The 18,205-nt window shown below is 41.8% G+C and overlaps 3 protein-coding genes across 4 annotated transcripts in view; 1 reads left to right on the top strand and 2 right to left on the bottom strand.

Annotated features, from left to right (window-relative positions):
- LOC148429333 (membrane-associated phosphatidylinositol transfer protein 2-like) overlaps nucleotides 1-6,881 on the top strand; it is a 51,400-nt gene extending 44,519 nt beyond the window's left edge. For both annotated transcript variants that reach the window (XM_088412009.1, XM_088412018.1), the window contains 8 exons: nucleotides 87-235; nucleotides 1,221-1,337; nucleotides 1,418-1,534; nucleotides 1,606-1,754; nucleotides 2,718-2,867; nucleotides 2,944-3,124; nucleotides 3,321-3,449; nucleotides 3,632-6,881. In XM_088412009.1, coding sequence (XP_088268135.1) covers nucleotides 87-235; nucleotides 1,221-1,337; nucleotides 1,418-1,534; nucleotides 1,606-1,754; nucleotides 2,718-2,867; nucleotides 2,944-3,124; nucleotides 3,321-3,449; nucleotides 3,632-3,994 — 1,355 coding nt within the window. In that variant the 3' untranslated portion in view covers nucleotides 3,995-6,881. The remainder of the gene's footprint in view (nucleotides 1-86; nucleotides 236-1,220; nucleotides 1,338-1,417; nucleotides 1,535-1,605; nucleotides 1,755-2,717; nucleotides 2,868-2,943; nucleotides 3,125-3,320; nucleotides 3,450-3,631) is intronic.
- A 2,497-nt stretch (nucleotides 6,882-9,378) lies between these two features.
- arl6ip4 (ARF like GTPase 6 interacting protein 4) lies at nucleotides 9,379-11,221 on the bottom strand. Its single transcript, XM_088422870.1, has 5 exons — nucleotides 10,952-11,221; nucleotides 10,497-10,871; nucleotides 9,852-9,969; nucleotides 9,708-9,777; nucleotides 9,379-9,614 (listed from the first exon to the last, which is right to left on the bottom strand). The coding sequence occupies exons 1-5, from the start codon at nucleotides 11,112-11,114 to the stop codon at nucleotides 9,558-9,560; spliced, it is 783 nt and encodes a 260-aa protein (XP_088278996.1). The 5' UTR covers nucleotides 11,115-11,221; the 3' UTR covers nucleotides 9,379-9,557.
- A 695-nt stretch (nucleotides 11,222-11,916) lies between these two features.
- Nucleotides 11,917-16,989, bottom strand: mthfd2 (methylenetetrahydrofolate dehydrogenase (NADP+ dependent) 2, methenyltetrahydrofolate cyclohydrolase). The gene is made up of 8 exons (XM_088431049.1): nucleotides 16,782-16,989; nucleotides 14,585-14,769; nucleotides 14,328-14,450; nucleotides 14,013-14,165; nucleotides 13,203-13,310; nucleotides 12,990-13,082; nucleotides 12,775-12,900; nucleotides 11,917-12,498 (listed from the first exon to the last, which is right to left on the bottom strand). The coding sequence occupies exons 1-8, from the start codon at nucleotides 16,859-16,861 to the stop codon at nucleotides 12,350-12,352; spliced, it is 1,017 nt and encodes a 338-aa protein (XP_088287175.1). The 5' UTR covers nucleotides 16,862-16,989; the 3' UTR covers nucleotides 11,917-12,349.
- Between the last annotated feature and the right edge of the window lie 1,216 nt (nucleotides 16,990-18,205).

Genomic DNA, 18,205 nt, shown 5'->3' with positions numbered 1-18,205 from the left:
TGGCGGGCTTTGGTCTTTGTCAAACGACACATCATGCTGTCCTCTGCGTGTGTGTGTATCCGCGACTCATTGCCTTCCCGTCACAGTTGCAGCTCGCTGGTGGGGCACCAAGCGCATGGACTTTGCCCTCTACTGCCCCGACGCACTGACCGCCTTCCCCACAGTGGCGCTGCCTCACCTTTTCCACGCCTCCTACTGGGAGTCCACCGACGTGGTGTCCTTCCTCCTCAGACAGGTTCGCAGGCCCACCCAGGGACGCAATCTGTCTCCAATGCACTTAGACAAAATACTTTTGACCTTTGACGGGAAAAGTTATGATTTGTTTGCGCTTGAGTAGAATCTTCTTGGAACTAAGATTTGCATTTGACTCGAAAGGTCCAAATCAGTCTACATTTTTACGATTTTTTTTTTTAAAACAGTGATGCAAGTAATGTTTTCTAGGCTATTTTTGCACTGTATTTCCAAACCTATACAACAGGTTTTCATAATAATAATAACAGAATAACACAATTTGGATTTTTGGGGGCCTAAAGTATCCAATCTGATTATAATAATGGGCAATATGTCTGTTTTAAACATTTCTTCATCCTTGTACATTTTATAGAGTATCAAACATATTTACATTATAATTATAAAACAAAGCGATAGTCAAGGTTTAACAATCAAAGTCCAAAGTGGTTAAAAATGCACAAAAAACATCAATGATCTTGAAAAAGAAGTCAAGAACGGCCAAACAGAAATTAATAGTTTAGTTTGATAAAACAAACAACTTGACTTATAGTTGAACTGTAATTAAACTACTATATTGTCAATATGTCAATGACAGTAAATAGGGGAAACATTCTGATACAGCAACTTTACAAAATGAACAGTCACTAGTTAATGTAAAAGGTTTCATGTTGCCCCACAAAACATTCATGCGGAAGCAATCAATGACTTCATTGATCATTTGGCAAATGATGACATCACAGCCAATCACCGATCATGCATAAAATGACAGAAATGGGTCGATCACAATCAAGCTAATCGGATGGGCGTGAATACTAATAATGGTGAAAACAATGCTTGCATGGCCACAGCACAGACCAAAATTTTGATTCGGCCCGCCCAGAACCTTCTAATTCAGACGATACGATGCAGTACGTGACGACGCCCCGTTCAAATAGGGATACGGTTGCTTACTGCCACCTTGCACAACATGATCCAAATGTCCATCGCAGGTCATGAGGCACGACAACTCCAGCATCCTGGAACTCGACGGCAAAGAAGTGTCCGAGTTCACGCCGTCCAAACCTCGCGAGAAGTGGCTGCGAAAGAGGACTCACGTGAAGATCAGGGTACGCGCGCGGCCTTCAAACCGCTGGCAAACTGTCGGGAAGCGGCCGATGGAAACTGACTGATGCTCACCTTTCGACAGAACGTGACGGCCAACCACCGCGTCAACGATGGCGTGTTCACCGAGGACGGCCAGCAGACGGTGACGGGCCGCTTCATGTACGGCCCGCTGGACATGGTCACTCTGGCCGGCGAGAAGGTCGGCCCTCGTGTCAGCCGCGACAGGCGCGCCGGCGTCTTGGCGCGCGTTGAACTTGGGCGCTGCCGCAGGTGGACCTGCACATCATGACTCAGCCCCCGTCGGGAGAATGGCTTTACTTCAGCACCGAGGTGACCAACAGTAGCGGCCGCGTGTCCTTTGTCATTCCTGACGACAAACGTCTGGGCGTCGGCGTCTACCCCGTCAAAATGGTCGTCAGGTACCAGCTACAAACACTACTTGCTGAAAAATGTGTCTTCGTCGTGCGAGAAAAGGTGGCGTATTGGAACCAATGCGCTACAATTTTCCTGAAAAAAAGGTTATACTTTTGAAGTCCGATATTTCTACAAGTAAAAAGTTTCATTTTTCGCATGAAAAGCCGTATCTTTTTTTTTGTGAAAAATTGCAACGTTTTATGTGTGTGTGTGGTCCTGCATATGTGTGTGTGGGGGGGCATACGTTTTTGGAATCAAACATTTTGGGGGGCTAATAGTTTCATCATAAAGTTAGTTGTTTTCTAGGGAACTATCCATTTAAGATTTAAGAAAAAAATAATTTTTGCATTTTTGCAAGTCCTACAAGCTACAAAAAAAAGAGAAAAAAAATATATTTTTATTAAATGTTTCACATACATAAAGAAAAACATTTTTACCAAAAACTCAAGGTTTTTTAGGGGGAAAAAAATCAAACATTTTTCATAAAAAATTCTGAAAGTTGTTTTCCTAAAAAGTTGTACATCAAAAGATAAAGATAAGTAATAATAAAAAAAATCATCCATCCGCTTTCTAGAGCCGCTTATCTTAACAGGCTTGCTGGTGCCTATCCCAGCTGTTTAGAGGCAGTAGGGTGGGGACACCCTGGACTGGTTGGCAGCCAATTACAGGGCTGATCATTAATATTAAATGAATATATCTTCAAGTAATCAAATTATTATCATTCATGTGTTTATTATTATTTTTTGGGGGGGGAATGCATTTTCTTTTAAAGAAAAAAGGTCCAATATTTGCAGGTGGCCAGTCTAAATAGTTTCAAGATAAAGTTTCGATAAACATAACATTTCGAGACAACGGTCTATTTTAAAAAATATATATATATATGATGCAAGAAAAACATTGTACATTTCTGCAAAGGTCAGGCAGTGACAACAAGAAAAAGTTGTCTCTTTTCTTCTTGATCTTTTCAGGGGCGACCACACGTTTGCCGACAGCTACCTGACGGTGATCCCCCGCGGCACCGAATTCGTGGTGTTCAGCATCGACGGCTCCTTCGCCGCCAGCGTGTCCATCATGGGCAGCGACCCCAAAGTGCGGGCGGGGGCCGTGGACGTCGTCAGGTAACCGGCCCCTCGGCCCACTTTCAGGCCAAGCTGACGGGCCGAGCTAAACCCGCGTCTCTGCCTGCGCGGGAAGGCACTGGCAGGATTTGGGCTACCTGATCATCTACGTGACGGGACGACCGGACATGCAGAAGCAGAGGGTGGTGGCCTGGTTGTCGCAGCACAACTTCCCGCACGGCATCGTGTCCTTCTGCGACGGCCTGGTGCACGACCCGCTCAGGCACAAGGCCAACTTCCTCAAGGCCTTGACCGAGGTCAGCCTGATCTTTCGCGCGCGTTTTCTTGAGGCCGGATCTTCCAACGGACCTTTAGCCGTCCGTCAACGGCAGCGAATTGCGTGATGGCTCTTTTCGGTGCGCCGCTTAAGTAGCGCGGGAACGTACGAGGATGTTTGCGGGGATGAAAACAGCGCCGTATTGATGTCCTGTGCTCTTCTGTGTCCGACGTCAGGCTAACATGAAGATCTTTGCTGGCTACGGGTCCAGCAAAGACATCTCTGTGTACACCTCCATCAACTTGCATCCATCACAGATCTTCATTGTCGGGCGGCCCTCCAAGAAATTGCAGCATCAGTGTCAGGTACGCACGCGCTTTAGTATGGATATGAGTAGCGATATGAATAGTTTTATTTTGCAATCGTTTATTCCTTCGTCAAGTTTTGTAGTCTATTTTTTTTTTGTTCTCAATGTGTGCTTTCTAATGTGTAAGAAGCGACGGCATTGCGCTAAATGTATGACTGGTGTTTGTTTTCACGTGGTCAGTTCATCACGGAGGGCTACGCGTCACACCTGTCGCAGCTGGAGCACAACCACCGTTCGCGGCCGGCCAAGTCCAGCAGCACCCGCATGGTCCTGCGCAAGGGCAGCTTCGGCCTGGGCGCCAACAGCGACTTCCTGCGCAAACGCAACCACCTGCTGCGCACCATCTCCTCGCAGCCGGCGCCCAGCTCGCCCACGGCGGCCGGCGTCCACGCCCGCCCCGAGCGCACGCAGAGCCAGTCGGACGGCGAGCGCGGGGCCCCCCACGGCCAGGGGGCCGCGCAGCGCAGTATGAGCATCACGGCGGGATGCTGGGGACGCAGCAGCAGCACCAAAATGGAGGCCGGAGCCCTCAGCCCCAAATGAGGAGCTGGCGACGCATTAGAATCCCCCCCACCCCAAAAAAAAAAAAAAATGCCTGTAACTGACGCCCCCTTGAAAAATTGCTGCAGAGCTCAGTTCATTATAAAGGATACAGTCAAATGTTCAACCAAACCAGTTCCATGTAAAGAAAGTCAGCTAGCTCAATGCTAACACATAATGCCATATGCCATAGACAGGCTAACTAAAATTAAGAAGCTACCTTCAAATAACTACAATTTGAACACACATGGAGCAGCAAAGGAATGCTACAACAATTACAAACATGTCTTCTCTTTGCCCCGCAAGAACAATGGCTATTGAATCGGTATTGGGGACCTTCTCGGCCTTTTCTTCTCACTTCGACTTTAGAGGCACATCTTACGCTACACCTCAGTGCTGCTTAACATGTTGTGGGACAACGTAGTATTACATGTTTCTAAATTCAGACTTTTCTTTACACTGTAAAGCTCCATGAAAAATATTTTGCAAAGTCACAACAGTCATCATTTCTCTGGTCTTCAGTGTTGTGGCGAATTCACACCGTTGTTGAATTCAAGGACCCTTCCTTTTGGTACTCTCTGAAAAGTAGTGCTTTGGTGCTATTTATTAGCATCTGAAGGCAATTCTAACCATTTTAGGGGAGCGTCATTTACTTGTGTTTTTTAAAGGAGGAAAGCAGATTACTGTGTTAATATTTGAAACCAGGCGTGATCTCAAGACACATTAAGAGCATTTGAAACTCAGAAAACCCGTCAGAGAAACAACTTACTGAGGATTTTATTTGTGTACATATGGCAAACGCTCTGCTAGCAACCCGAGCTAAACCTAACCCCTCCCACCAACCTTACAAACTGGTCTTAAAAGAAACGGATCAGGTCAAAATCATTTCCGGACGCTGGACAGTGCTTTGACGCCATCTTGTGACATCATTTAGAAAAAGCACAAAAGTACCGCCTGAGTTTTTCAGCGAAAAATTGACGATTGGCCAACGGGGAACAACTGTACTCTTTTCAGGTTCTGTGCTTCATTCGTGGATTCTGTTCTCGGATCCCTTGGGCTCCAAAATGCTGTTTAGATCCGCTCTTAACTTGCAAGCGCAACACAGACTTGGTGTGGAATGGATTCTGAGAGGAAAACTGGATTTACTGCACCCCTCCCACACAGCCAGCCCCACAAAAAGTCTTAGCTTGGAATCAATGACCCTTTAATTGCACAACTTGCTCACATTTTTACAGAGGAAAAAAACATGCTATATGAGATTTTAGTTGTAATTTTCTTTGAATATATTTCCCAGAAAAAATATTTAAATGGAGTGAACATATTTTATTGACACCATTAATATGATGCCCAAAGCGCGTTACAAAAACGTCCACCCATTTTTCAAGAGAAGAACCACCAGGGAAAATGGTAGCCTTTTGAGCGGAAAAAAAAAAAAAAAAAAAGTTTTGGGGGGCGACGTCTTTTCAATCAAACTTTTTTTAAGGACATGAATTTTTTTGTTTTTCCTTCAAAAAACAGCAAGGGAACACAACATCCAAAGATGTGCTGCAAAAATACACAACTGTTTTATTGAAATATGACCTTTTCTTTTCATGAAAATATCCATTTTATCCGTATAGCACAGGTCATATGGTAAGAATGAATTCAAGATAAGACTTAACTGCTAAAGTACTTGTCATGAGTTTTAAAGTTGATTAAGCTTGACAATGACTGTCAAATTGAAAAAGTATGACACACTCCTCAAAAATAGAAATGCATTTGCATTGCATTTTGCCTCAAAGATATTCATTGTAATTTTTCCAAAATAACTAATCTCATGAAACTGATTTATTCATGAGAAAAATCTTTAGCATTTTCCCTAAATAAATATACAAATGTAATTTCTGAAAATTTCATTTTTCTCATTTTCTTTAAAATGCATTAAACTCATAAGATTAACCCTTTTAAAAGATTACCCCCCATATATATTTTTAATTTTAGAAAATTACAACTTTTTTTTAGAGGGGGGTGGCAAATCTAAGCCTTTGAGTCTTGGTTGTTGTAAAACTACATTTTTAAAAGAGGCATTTTTGAGTTTATTGTCACATTTCCTGAAAGATATATTTTAGGAAATGTGATAATAAAACTAACAAATGACTTTTTCTCCCAAATATTAACCTTTTCTTCTCAAAAATTTACCTTGATCGGAAATGTTTGACTTGGAAGTATTCCACACACATTTTTCTTCTAAAATCTTTTGGACTTTTTCCTTGTTTGCACAACTTGTTAGTAAGAATGTAATCCTTGAAAATGAAACAGAAAAAGGTGTATTTTCTGGAAAATATCAGACTTTTCCTGAAAAAAAAAAAAAATTATGATTGCGAAATGCACCTGCTGGTGCAACTGTTCCACAACTCGTAGAACTCACAAATGTGCCAAAGTTCTCAAAGCCAAGAGGGGAAGCGTGTATGTAGTGTGTACAGGGCGCCTCCATCCACAGTGTTTGTACATTATTCTTGTGATATAGAATATGCATAAGAGGACTGTGGTTATGCACAAGTGCTGTGTGGCTCCACTCTAAAGTGTCTTCTTTATTCATCGCTTTTGGAACTTTTTGATTTCAGTGGAGCACAATCATTTTTATCATTCTTGGGCTTGTTTTAGTGTGGCCTGGCACAGTATTGTCATTTGATTTGAGTTCATTCTTCTTTTTGACTATTGTTTTCTTGCCAGTCACACCTTCTATTTATTATTATTATTGTTGTATTGTAGCCTTTGTTAAAAGCTATTTTGGAACTCTGGGAATTGGCTTTGTTCCGCACGCTGTACATGAGGTGTTGAATGTGTTTGTAAATGTGTACAAAATGTCATGTCCACATATAAAACAACATAAAAGATGTTTATAATACGATTGAGTGATAATGAGTTGTTTCGCAGAGTGACTGCAATGGGCCAGCATGACGTTATTACATTCACACTCTAATGCACTACCAGACTAGAACGTGAAAAACGAGGAACGGCTACAAGAAAAATTGGCTCTTGATGGGAGTTGACAACCTGCAGTATCTGAATTGAGACCTGAAGTCACTTTGCTGCCCCCTATTGGTAGTTATTGGGGCCTTACACACTTCCACAAACTACAACAAAAAGTAATACTGTACAGTCGGCCCCCGGCTTACGAGCACCCTGATTTACGAACAATTCGCCTTACGAGCGTGGATCAGGGAGATTTTTGTCCTCCGTTTACGAACAAACCTCTTGCCTTACGAGCAATTCGACATGCCGGCCATTGAGTATTTAGAAATGTTCTCGTTTAATTGCGTCAATAACATCAACAGTAGCGACATCATCGTCATTCATCAGTAGATACTTGTGGCGGTAACGTGAACGCTATTGGTCTTACAACGTCACACTGACTGTCTCACTCACGGTGTCTAAATATATTACCATTTAAGTGTAGTGTTTGTACAGCTAAAGGGAAAAACAGCTGACATGAAATTAAATGTGCCGATTGCAGGACAAAGAATTGTCATTGGTTTAAATGTGTGGTTTTTTTTTTTAATTAATTGTCAATACATTCCAACCGTTTAAAAAAAAAAAGTGCGAATAATTATCAGTCAGTCACGGAGATGCGAATATGCTATTGGTCGATTAAGGTCACGCGGGTCTCACTCACGGAGATGCTATTGGCCGGCGTCACACGTCAATCACAGAAATGCCGATATGCTATTGGCCGAACGCCTTTATCTAGCTTGATGGGACAGGATGGAAGGAAGGAGAGAAAATTAGTGAAAAACGGAATGTTGTGAAGACTTTGCAAACTTTATCTGTTAGACATAGCTTCTAAAATTACTAGCAGCGGTAAAGAAAGAAATAAGAGGATGATGTTTTAGTATCTGCGTGATTTGCACCCTGACTGAAAGAGTTACTGTAAAACTGTAAGACCAATAGCATATCTATCGCCGTGTCAACTTTGAGCGTTGGACTCTAACCCCCTCTGCTTACACCCAGCTCATGTCTCGTCGTTTGAAAGGTAAAATCTGTCCATCCATTGTACTTATTATATAATGCAAGTGAACAGCAGATTATGTCACTCAATTTTAATATATGTATACAGTGTGTCGTTTTTACCTAAGGCTTCGGCGCGCGTTGCACGCATTCAGGAATTAATATGGGTTTGGATTGCCCGCTATACGAGCAATTCGAGATACGAGCGTAGCCGCTGAACGGATTAAGTTCGTAACCCGGGGGCCCACTGTATATTCATAGAAATTATTTCTAAACCCTGCAATAAACAGTCATGCCGAAACAAACAACGCTCTGAAAAAAATAGCTGGATAAAGAAATAAATGTCATCACAAACAATAAATACATATATTACACAAACAATGCAATACAGCAGAAACAAATCTCAAACAAAAATCAACAAATCAGAAATCACAAAAAAAAATCTTAAAAAAAAAAAAACATCGTAAAAGACTAAACACACAACAGCGGCTCAAAAATAAAACAAACAAACAAAACCACCCAAATTTAAATCCATATACTGGACATACTAAATAGTCCTAAGGTGTGATTGGGTGCGTTCGTCTCTGTGTGCCTTCTAATTGGCTGGCAACGAGGTCAGCCTATCCAGCTGAGATAGGCACAAGCAAGACTGCGAGCCTTGTGAAGGAAGCTGCTATGGAAAATGGAAGGACGTTCCTTGTAGCCAAAACTGAAGCCACTTGTTTTTTTTTTTTTTTGTTATTCCTCTAGATGGTGCTCTTTGTTTAAATATAAAGGCATTGGAAATTCAGTTCATTCCCATTACATTACATTACCAGAAGAGTAAAAAAAAATAGCAAAAGTGGTTCATGAGCCTTGATTTACCCAACAATGCTTTGATTTTTGATCATTTCTAAAATTAAAAAGACTATAGCATGGCGAGACAAAGATGAAAAAACGGCCTCTACCGTACCATACAGTACTTTTTTTAATCTACAGCAACTACTCACCACACGAGATTATTTAAAAAAAAAAAAACTTGTTTAGCTAAACACTTTTTTAAAATTAATGTGTTGTTTCTTCTGGAAAAAAAAAAAAGAAAAATCACCATGGTTGCAACAAAAACAGTGTTTTTGTTTGTTTTGTTTTTTTACCCAGGGGGGAAAACCCCAACAAAATAAAGATGTTTTTTCATGAACGTGTTTGGTCTGGGAACTATATGACTTTTTTTCTTGAGGCTAAAATTGAGCAAAATTAACCTTTTATTCCTTTGAAAATATTTCAGTTTATTGAACATATTTTTTCATGAAAACGTCTGCCTTTTTTTTTTCAAAAACCATGCAACTAATGAAAAATACTGTACCTTAAAAAAAAAAAAACATGAAGTGTCAGACAGCTGATCTTTCAAGTTAAGAATGAAGTTGTATGTACCTTTTTTATTCCAAAAAAATGACATTTTAAAATGCAAGAAAATACAATTTTCTGTAAACTTTGTTACTTTTTTTTATTAAAAAGGTATGATTCTGATTTGGAAAATCTACAGTACGTAGTCATCTTGCATATTCTCCTCATCCGCTTGAAGTGTGCCGGTCTCCAAGGTCTATCTGTTAAGTCCTAGCATTCTCTGGAAGGAGCTGCCGTCTCCCTTGGTGGCTTGCTACATAAGCAAAAATAAAGAAATCATAAAATCACAAACAAAGCCATTTCAAACTGCAATTCTCAGCATGTTGCGTGCATTCTTTTGTACCACCTTGTTGATGTCTTTGTGTTTCTCCCTGCTGACGATCTCTTCGATGATCTCGCCCTCGCCTCGCACGAGTCTGTGAAGGGGACACGTAAGCACTCAAGATATTTTTTTCCTTCCAAAAAAAGGACCACAAGGAGAAGGCCTCACCTGGTGCGTCCCGTTTCGGGGTCTACCACTTTGCGGATGATGCTCTGCCGGGCCTCGTACTCCTCCTTGGTCAGAGGCCTCCTGGTGGACAGCCTGGACTTTTGCTCATCTGTCATCACTGCACACATCGCATTCCAAATCGTCAAGATCAAGCTAGTTTGAAACCCGACTAACTTTGATTGTTTGGAACACGCCTTTTCAATCCTACCCCTACTTCCAAACATAAGCCATATTTCAAACCCCGCTTTAAAGCCTTACTCCAGTTTGAAGCCTTGTTTCGAAACCCTAATCGTAGTTTCAAACTCTAACCCAAGTTTCATTCTCTACTTTTTTTTTGAAAAGCTACTTTGAAAACCGCATTCTCATTTAAATTCATCTTTGAAAACTGGGGTGACTGGATGAGCACGATGGGCCGGGGAACGCTACAACTGCACGCAAGAAATTTCTTCCAAATTAGTTGGCCTCAATTATAATCGGATTCCACTTCATCTACCATCAGTGACGAACACGCATCTGTGAATTAAAGGGGTGGGGTGCCGTTGATGGCCTCCCTCATATCCGAGACCGCTAACAACAGATAATTGCGCTCCCGCAAATAAATCCCCCTGCTGGAAAAAATAATGAAGTTGTGTTGTTGCGGGTCACCTGGACCGAGCTCCACGCCGCCATCGTCACTCTGCCAAAGCTCCAGCGAGGAAGAAGAAGGTTTGGCCGGCGGGATGCTCAGCGGCTGGGCGAGCTGCATCAGCCTCTTCTGTATATCGTCCCCCTTCGTGGCTTGCTGCTGCTTCTTTTTCTCCTCTTCTTCCGCTTTCCTCTTCTTCAGTTTCTTTTTCCTTTTCTTCTCCTTCTTTCGTCGTTTCTTCAGCTTGGCTTGTTTCTTCTTTGACTTCTTCTTGGCTTTCTTCTTCTTCGTCTTTTCGTCACTGGACGATGAAGACGACGAAGGTGACGACGACGATGACGACGAAGAAGAGGATGAGGAGCTTCGTCTTCGCTTTTTTCTTTGTGTTGTTACACCTGGTGGCACGAACGGGGTTTTAATATATCGCAATAAAATGCATTTGGTCGTAATCGTACCTCGTTTCTGTGGTACTGACCTTGACTTTTGTGTGACTTTTTGTTCGATTTGCTCCGACTTCTGCTGCTGGAAGACGAAGACGACGACGATGAAGAAGAGGAAGGGGATCTTCTCCGTTTCTTTTTTTCTTTGTCATTTTTATCCACTTTTCTGCTTCTTTTCGGGGAACGACTTCGGTCCATATCAGTTTAGACAGCGCCTTGATTTTATGTCACAAAAAATAAAGGAGGTTCAAGATGACACAGCACTGGCATTCTCCATTTACTGCTGCAACGTTTATAATCGGTCCTTACACTTTTTGTTGCCCACAGAAAATGTCCTCAACTATATTTCGTTCCTAACTACATTTGGTTCCCACCGGAATACGAAAGTTTAGTTTTATTCTATGATTTATATTCTGTATATGCACGTCCATGCAAGTATAGGAAAAGTAGTATAGTTTTCATCACTTCGTGTATTGTGCATGTTTGGAAACACGCGTATATATGTAAACAATTTACAAAGTATATTTGGTATACAGTACAGCGTACACATATACCGTACACCGTACTGTATGTATACCGTATACAGACCGTATAGCCATTCAGTGTATGCATAAATATATACAGTATTTTCCAATAAAAACACTAATATATATATATATATATATATATATATATATATATATATATATATATATATATATATATATATGCGCGCGCACACACACACACACAGTACATGCGTACATACACTAATAGGTACATACACAACACTGTCAACATTATTTACCCAAAAGCAATTGGTGTGGACAAGGTAATGTTATGGCAACTGCGGTGGTGGCAATGGGGCCATAACTCACAGCAGGTTACCTTAAAAGTGCTGTCAACTGTCGGGAGCTTAATTTTACAGTTTTTTGTCTTTTGAAGTTGTTTGCAGGAAAAGAGTCAAAGTCATTTGCTCAGTAACATATGACTAACTAAAAGAAAGAAAGAGGCTGACAAGGATAGTCACAAATATTTATTTCAGTTTCTTACAAAGGCATTAGTGAATCTTTAAAGCTTTTGTATACTGGTCAACGCGCTCCTGGTGGAGTCAGCCCTTTTTTTGCTCAACACTGTACCGCGTCGCTTTTGAGGTGGAACGCCACCATGCGTCCTTAAATACCAAATACGTTGCTGCAGTAATAAATAAAATAATCTCTGGTGACCCTTTGAAACAAATATTCCCAAGTCATTACTGAATTCTGTCACATGAGTGGATGTAACAGTCAAGTGTGGCTGGACAAGGGATTAAAAAATATCAAATAAAAAAAGAAGTGAGCCTTAAACTACACCTTCAGCCCTCCCCAAAAAATATTAAATTAGAAAAGAAGGGGAGGGGGAGGGGTTACAGGTGGTGGAATGTTTTTTGTTTTGGAGATTCATCCCCTCCCCCATTAAGATGCTGCCGCCATGCGGATCCTCTCGGGAGGATAGAGCAGGACATTCTTGGCCGCTTTGATGGTGTTCTTCATGAGCATGGCCACAGTCATGGGTCCCACGCCACCCGGCACCGGCGTGATGAAGCCTGCCTTCTGCCTCACACCTGACACACACAAACCACAATTTCAACAAATCAGCATGAATCAGCGTCCAAACTTATGCTGCTAGGCGTCCGCTACGGTTGCTTAAACGATGTAGATGAAACAACTTTGTGGGCATGTGGCGTCCAAAGATTTGCATGTTTTCTTCCTAGTCCTATCTTGACAATCTTCCTCACTTAACTACTACCTGTTGGCGATCTTTTTTATATGTGCCCAATTTTTTTTTTTTTTTAATAGAAAGCACAGGCAATGTTCCTAGCCAAATTTGTTAAATTTACCTTCAAAATCCACATCTCCAACTAGTCTGCTCTTCCCAGTGAGGGGGTCCTGCACCCGATTGATGCCCACGTCAATGACGGCTGCGCCCTCTTTAATCATGTCGGCGGTTATGAGGTTGGGAATTCCTAAAGCCAAATGAAAAGAGCGACGGCAATTAGAATACTGATGTTGTTACACAACAAGGATTACCCAACAGGGGGAAGTTTTGTCACACCTGCGGCGGCAATGACGATGTCCGCAATTTGCGTGTGATGTCGGAGTTGATCCTTGGGAGTGTAACGATGGGAGATGGTCACGGTGGCGTCGCCTGTTAGCGCACAGCGGCACTTGTTAGCACAGTCTATACATTCCATTTGTAGCTTCAGTGTAGTACAACAACACACAAAAATAAAATAAATTTAAAGAAAGAAAATAGCGAGTCAGTTACCTCCGGGTCTCTCGTGGCGCCCGTCCGTGTGTAACAACATGGCAATGGGCATGCCCACGTTCTTGGAGCGGCCTGCCACGACGACGTTCTTGCCCACAGTGGGAATTCCTGAACACACAACAGACACCACTTTCTTTACAGATCCATCAAAGTGTATGATTTGCACCTGACAGAAAATATTAGCATGATTAATCAAACTGTAGCTTCCCCAAGCAAATCTGTTGTTTTTAAAATCTGACATTTTAAAATTCCGGGGCGTAGTTTTTAATCATTAAAAATGTTGTACTATGCACTTAATAATCAATTTGCGATGTGCAGTTCACAAAAAAACGATAAGTATGACTCATCAATCTCTATACGCCCCATGCAAATCCATTGCTTTTAAAATTTAAACATTTCAAAATTCTGGGACCTAATTTAAAATGTAAAACAAGTCCAATTTTGGCTTAAGTGGGATATTGGAATAAATTATTACTAGCTAGTTGAAATGATGTTCACGCTCAGTGGGGGAAAAGACAATAAGAGAAAACTTTAAACAAACTAAAAAAAAAATACTGCACCTTTACCCCTTTTTGCTGTTTAGCTGTTTTCATTGTTGTGCTTGTTTTGGATTAAAAAAAAAATAAAAAAAAAACTTTCTGGCATTTTTCCCCTCCTTCCTACGCCGTCTTGGCCCTGCACTCCTAACTACAGCTACTTGACTCCTCCCACTCAGCTTGACTCCTCCCACTCTTCCTCACGCCACCTCTTTGCACTCCCCTCCCTCCCAAAGTGCAGACGAAAAGTCGAGACGGGCGCTGCCGTTCTTACCTGTGCGTTTGATGATCTCCATGACCCCCCAGGGCGTGGCGGGCAACATGCTGGTCTGATCCAGGCACATGCGGCCAACGTTGACCACGTGGAAACCGTCCACGTCCTTGGTGGGGGCGACTGCGTTGCAGATGGTGCGTTCATCGATGTGGTCTGTGTAAACATCAAGCCTTAATCTCTCTTTCCCTTTTTTTTTTTTAATGCAAATGCAATGAAACCAGTAAAACAGCGCTGAAATCAAACATGCCCTGAAGGTTGAAAGATGAGTTTGCGTGGGTGTTCCTAATATTGCGCCTGTGTTCAACGTGTACACACCCGGCAGAGGCAGCTGTACCAGCAGGCCGTCCACGCGATGGTCCGTGTTGAGCTTAAAAATGAGGTCCAACAGCTCTTCTTCGCTGATGTCAGAGCGCTTGAGAATGGTCTCGCTGGAGATTCCTAGGCGAGACGGAACAAAAGGTCAGGTCAATTATGCACGCAATTTATCGGAAATATACATATCATTTTGGGACATGTTCCAGGCCGGGTGAAATTTTGAAATACACAGCTGATGTTTGTGCGCGCGTCCTCACCGACGTCGGCGGCCGATCGGGTCTTGTTGAGGACGTACGAATGGCTGGCTGGGTTGTCGCCGACCAGAATCACGCTGAGGTGAGGTCGCCGGTGTCCGGCCATCATCCATTTTTCCACGTCGGATCCCACCTCATCCCGGATCTGGCGGGCCAGCTTCTTTCCTGAGATGACCACGGCCTCTTGCCTGTGGAGCGCACATTGAGACAGCAAAACTGATTGGAAAGTCCACCACTGAGCAACATTCATCTGCTCATGAATAGTTCACATGGCAGCAGAAAGTATAAAGTTAAAAAAATTAAGAGTGAATTGCAGGGTTTCCAAGGTTTTGACTGGGACTGTATTGCATTTCGGGTGAAAATAAACATATTGCTGGTCTTGCGTGGACATGAGACCCCCCCCCCCCCACTCCCAAGGGTCAATGTGAACAGGGGAACCAAGTCATATAAGGGATGAGAAGTCGCCATTTGAACAGGGGTGTGTAGACTTCTATCCACCGTGCATATGAGCTGCCTCAGTGACACTATTTGCAGATGTCTACTGTTGCATTTCTTTGCCTTCTAGTACAGTGAATACCCTGACACACACGAATGCCTGTAGCCTGCCTCTAAAATTAGGCGGTGGTTGAGCTGACTGGGCCATATGTTCTCTCACGCGCACACGCACACAATCACACTGGAGCCATGCAAGAACTCTAGGCCAAGGACTTTACTGTGCCAGCAAAGCAAAGAGGAGAAGGTTGCAAGGAAGGAGGGGAAGAAAAAAGTCCTTTTCAAAAAAGTCTTTAGGGAGCAGCTGCGGTGGAGTGTATAATTTACCGTGTGACCATTAAGCAAGCCAAACTATCACCACAACCAACTTTTACTCTTACATAAGCAAAGACACACATCAGAGGGAGGACAATGGCAAGGAATTGAGAAGTAATGAGGCATCGAGTGGTGATGTAACAGCGCTTTTGTCCTGCCAGAAACAATTACAGTAAGTTGAGGAAGAAAAGTAGCACAAGTCTGCTGCACACCTACTTTTGAAAATGGGACTTTTTTTTTGCATATAAATGCAAAATCTACTAGTTTGTCTTATTGACAACAAAGGGACTTGCTTAAGCCTTTAAATTGTGACAAATGTATGATAATATGAAAAATTAAGAAGAAATAATTTGTGGATTGACTATGTGTTGTAGTGGGAAATGAAAATTGTGGAAAAATAATTAGTTTGCTTGCATCACCTAGAATAATAAAACAAAATCAAGTAGAATAAAATAGCAAACAAACTAAACGTTTCTGAATGCATACTGGAAAAGATTAAAATGAATAGAAATGTAATGTTCTTGCAATCTTTCAAACAAATGATAGTCTTTAAAAACCTACAATCTTATAGTCAAACAAATTGTAATGCATTTTCGCTGATAATTTTTTTAGTCATTTTTAACTGCATGCTTCTAATCACAAAACAAAACTTGCTTTTTTAATTTCCCTAACAAGGTTCACTATTTCGCTCTCTGCGTTAGGTGTATATAAATATATTAAATAAATGGAGAACACTGTATTTTGGTGACCATGTCGTTTTCCATTTTCTTTGACAAAGCAAATCGGCCATTTTTTGAGAAAAAAATAAATTGGCGCTTCATACTAATCTAAGCATTCAAATCTATTTCAAGAAGTGTACAGTATGCGCTGGAGATCAAATTTTACGATGCACACGCAAGCACTAATAACGAAATGGCTGGCTGATCTTGTGACTTCACTTGTGCTGGACACGAGGTAAAAGTTAATTTAATTAAGTGGTTAAAAAAACTGCACGGGACACCAGACGTTTTAACGTAGACTATGTGGCTTGTTCTTATCCACTTGAAGGAGTTGCTCTTGGTATTAAGTGCATGTGTGTGCGAAGGGCTTGGGAGTCTATCGCCTCCCTGCAAAACTGCAACAAAGTGCAAGCGCTCGGGTGGATTTCATCATCCAACTTGCTGTTATACCGGCTTGACGATAGAGGGCGCGCTCTCGAGTAGGCGTCATTCAGTCAGATGGTCCACTTAAAAACTCACCTTTTCAAGACTGAATTTGAACCACGGTGATACTAACGTGTATAGTAAAAAAATAAATAAAAGGAGATTCAAGACTTTTTGACGGCAGAGAACGCGTGGAAGCAGAAGGAAGCCATGTTCCAGTAGCGTGGACGGTTCCATGGCGGCGGGCTCACCTCGAGGCGGACGTGTGGAGGAGACACAGCTGATGGCGAGAGTGCTGGCACACTTTCCTGAGAGTCCTGACCGCTGCCATGGTGGTGTAGAAGTCTGAAGTAGGAAGGCGGCAAACCGGTCGAACGATGAGGAAGGCGGAAGAAGAGCGAATTGAGCTCCCTGGGCTGACAGAACGACGTCGTCTGTGGCGATAGGAAGAGCCGCAGAGATGCTTTATATACGACTCCGCCCATTGCCTACGTCAATTGTGACGTTACGGGCCTTTGGGCCCTCCCCCGTGCCTCGAATCGGCTGATGACACAATTTGACTTTTTTGCTCTATGTGCTGGTTTGTTGCCTTTGAAACGTATGCAAAGATTTTGTGCACCATGCTAACCAGAGCCAGAGTTGTGTGGAAAAACAAATCGAAGAAAAGTATTAACTAGAGTTTTAAGCCTCTGAAATGTACTTATACAATAAAAAATACACTCCAGACTTTAATTTTACTTGTACTAAGGAATCAATAAGTAAACCAGTCCTCTAGTTTTTATTGTTTTACCAAAAAAGTAGACTAAATGTGCAAAAGGACATTTAGGTGTCCACATTTTTAGTTCAGTAATCTTAGCTGCTTTTTTAAACACAAAATATATTTACTCAACTTCTAAAGTTACAATTAAGTCCGTACTCTGTTTCATTTACCTAAATAAATCGGATCAGTACTTCCACGTATGCTAATCTCTTTCAATTTAAGTGCATACTCGGAAATGTACATAAGTACAAAGTGTACTTTATTTCAATGTAACTTTTACATATGGAGTCGAATCACAGAAAAGTAGACCTGAAATGTACTACAAAAGCGCTTTTCAGTTTGCATATTGTCTTACGAGTCAAATCAGTACATCTGGCTTTCATCCCTTTTTTTTACCACAAAAGTACAGACTGAAATGTACTGAACTACAAATGTACATCACTTTCCCTTTTTTTCTTATAAAAAAGGACCTGAAGCAGAATCTCATTACACATTTATTCTTTTTACTCAAGTACAGTGTAAAAGTACATTGCTATTAACGCTCAATAAAACTCAAAAGACCCCCCCCCCCCCCCACACACACACACACACACACATACACACAGTCCATGAATGCAAATGCAGTAATACCTATTTTTAAAATGTAGCAATGTAGTTTTGCTTGCTTTGTGCAGCTGGTGCGATTCTTTCTCGAGGTATTTTGTAACATAAAAAATCGATTAGTTTACAGTATGCGATACATTTTTTTAAAGTTGGTTTAAACACATTTCCCGTTTTTACCATTGGCTTTATTGACAGCATATTTCAAAAGTATTTGCGAGTTAAGTCGAGTGGGCTGCAGAATTCAAATTAAACTGTGTGCAAAAAGTAAACTTAGTCGTTGTTGTAGTCCTTTAGTGTAGTTGGAGCGTAACA

This window comes from Hippichthys cyanospilos, chromosome 1 (genome assembly GCF_059441005.1).
Source record: "Hippichthys cyanospilos isolate Australia breed blue-spotted pipefish chromosome 1, RoL_Hcya_1.0, whole genome shotgun sequence".
Classification (NCBI taxonomy): Eukaryota; Metazoa; Chordata; class Actinopteri; order Syngnathiformes; family Syngnathidae; genus Hippichthys; species Hippichthys cyanospilos.
The sequence above is the reverse complement of the archived record's forward strand: the minus strand, read 5'-3'. Positions and strand labels throughout refer to the sequence as shown.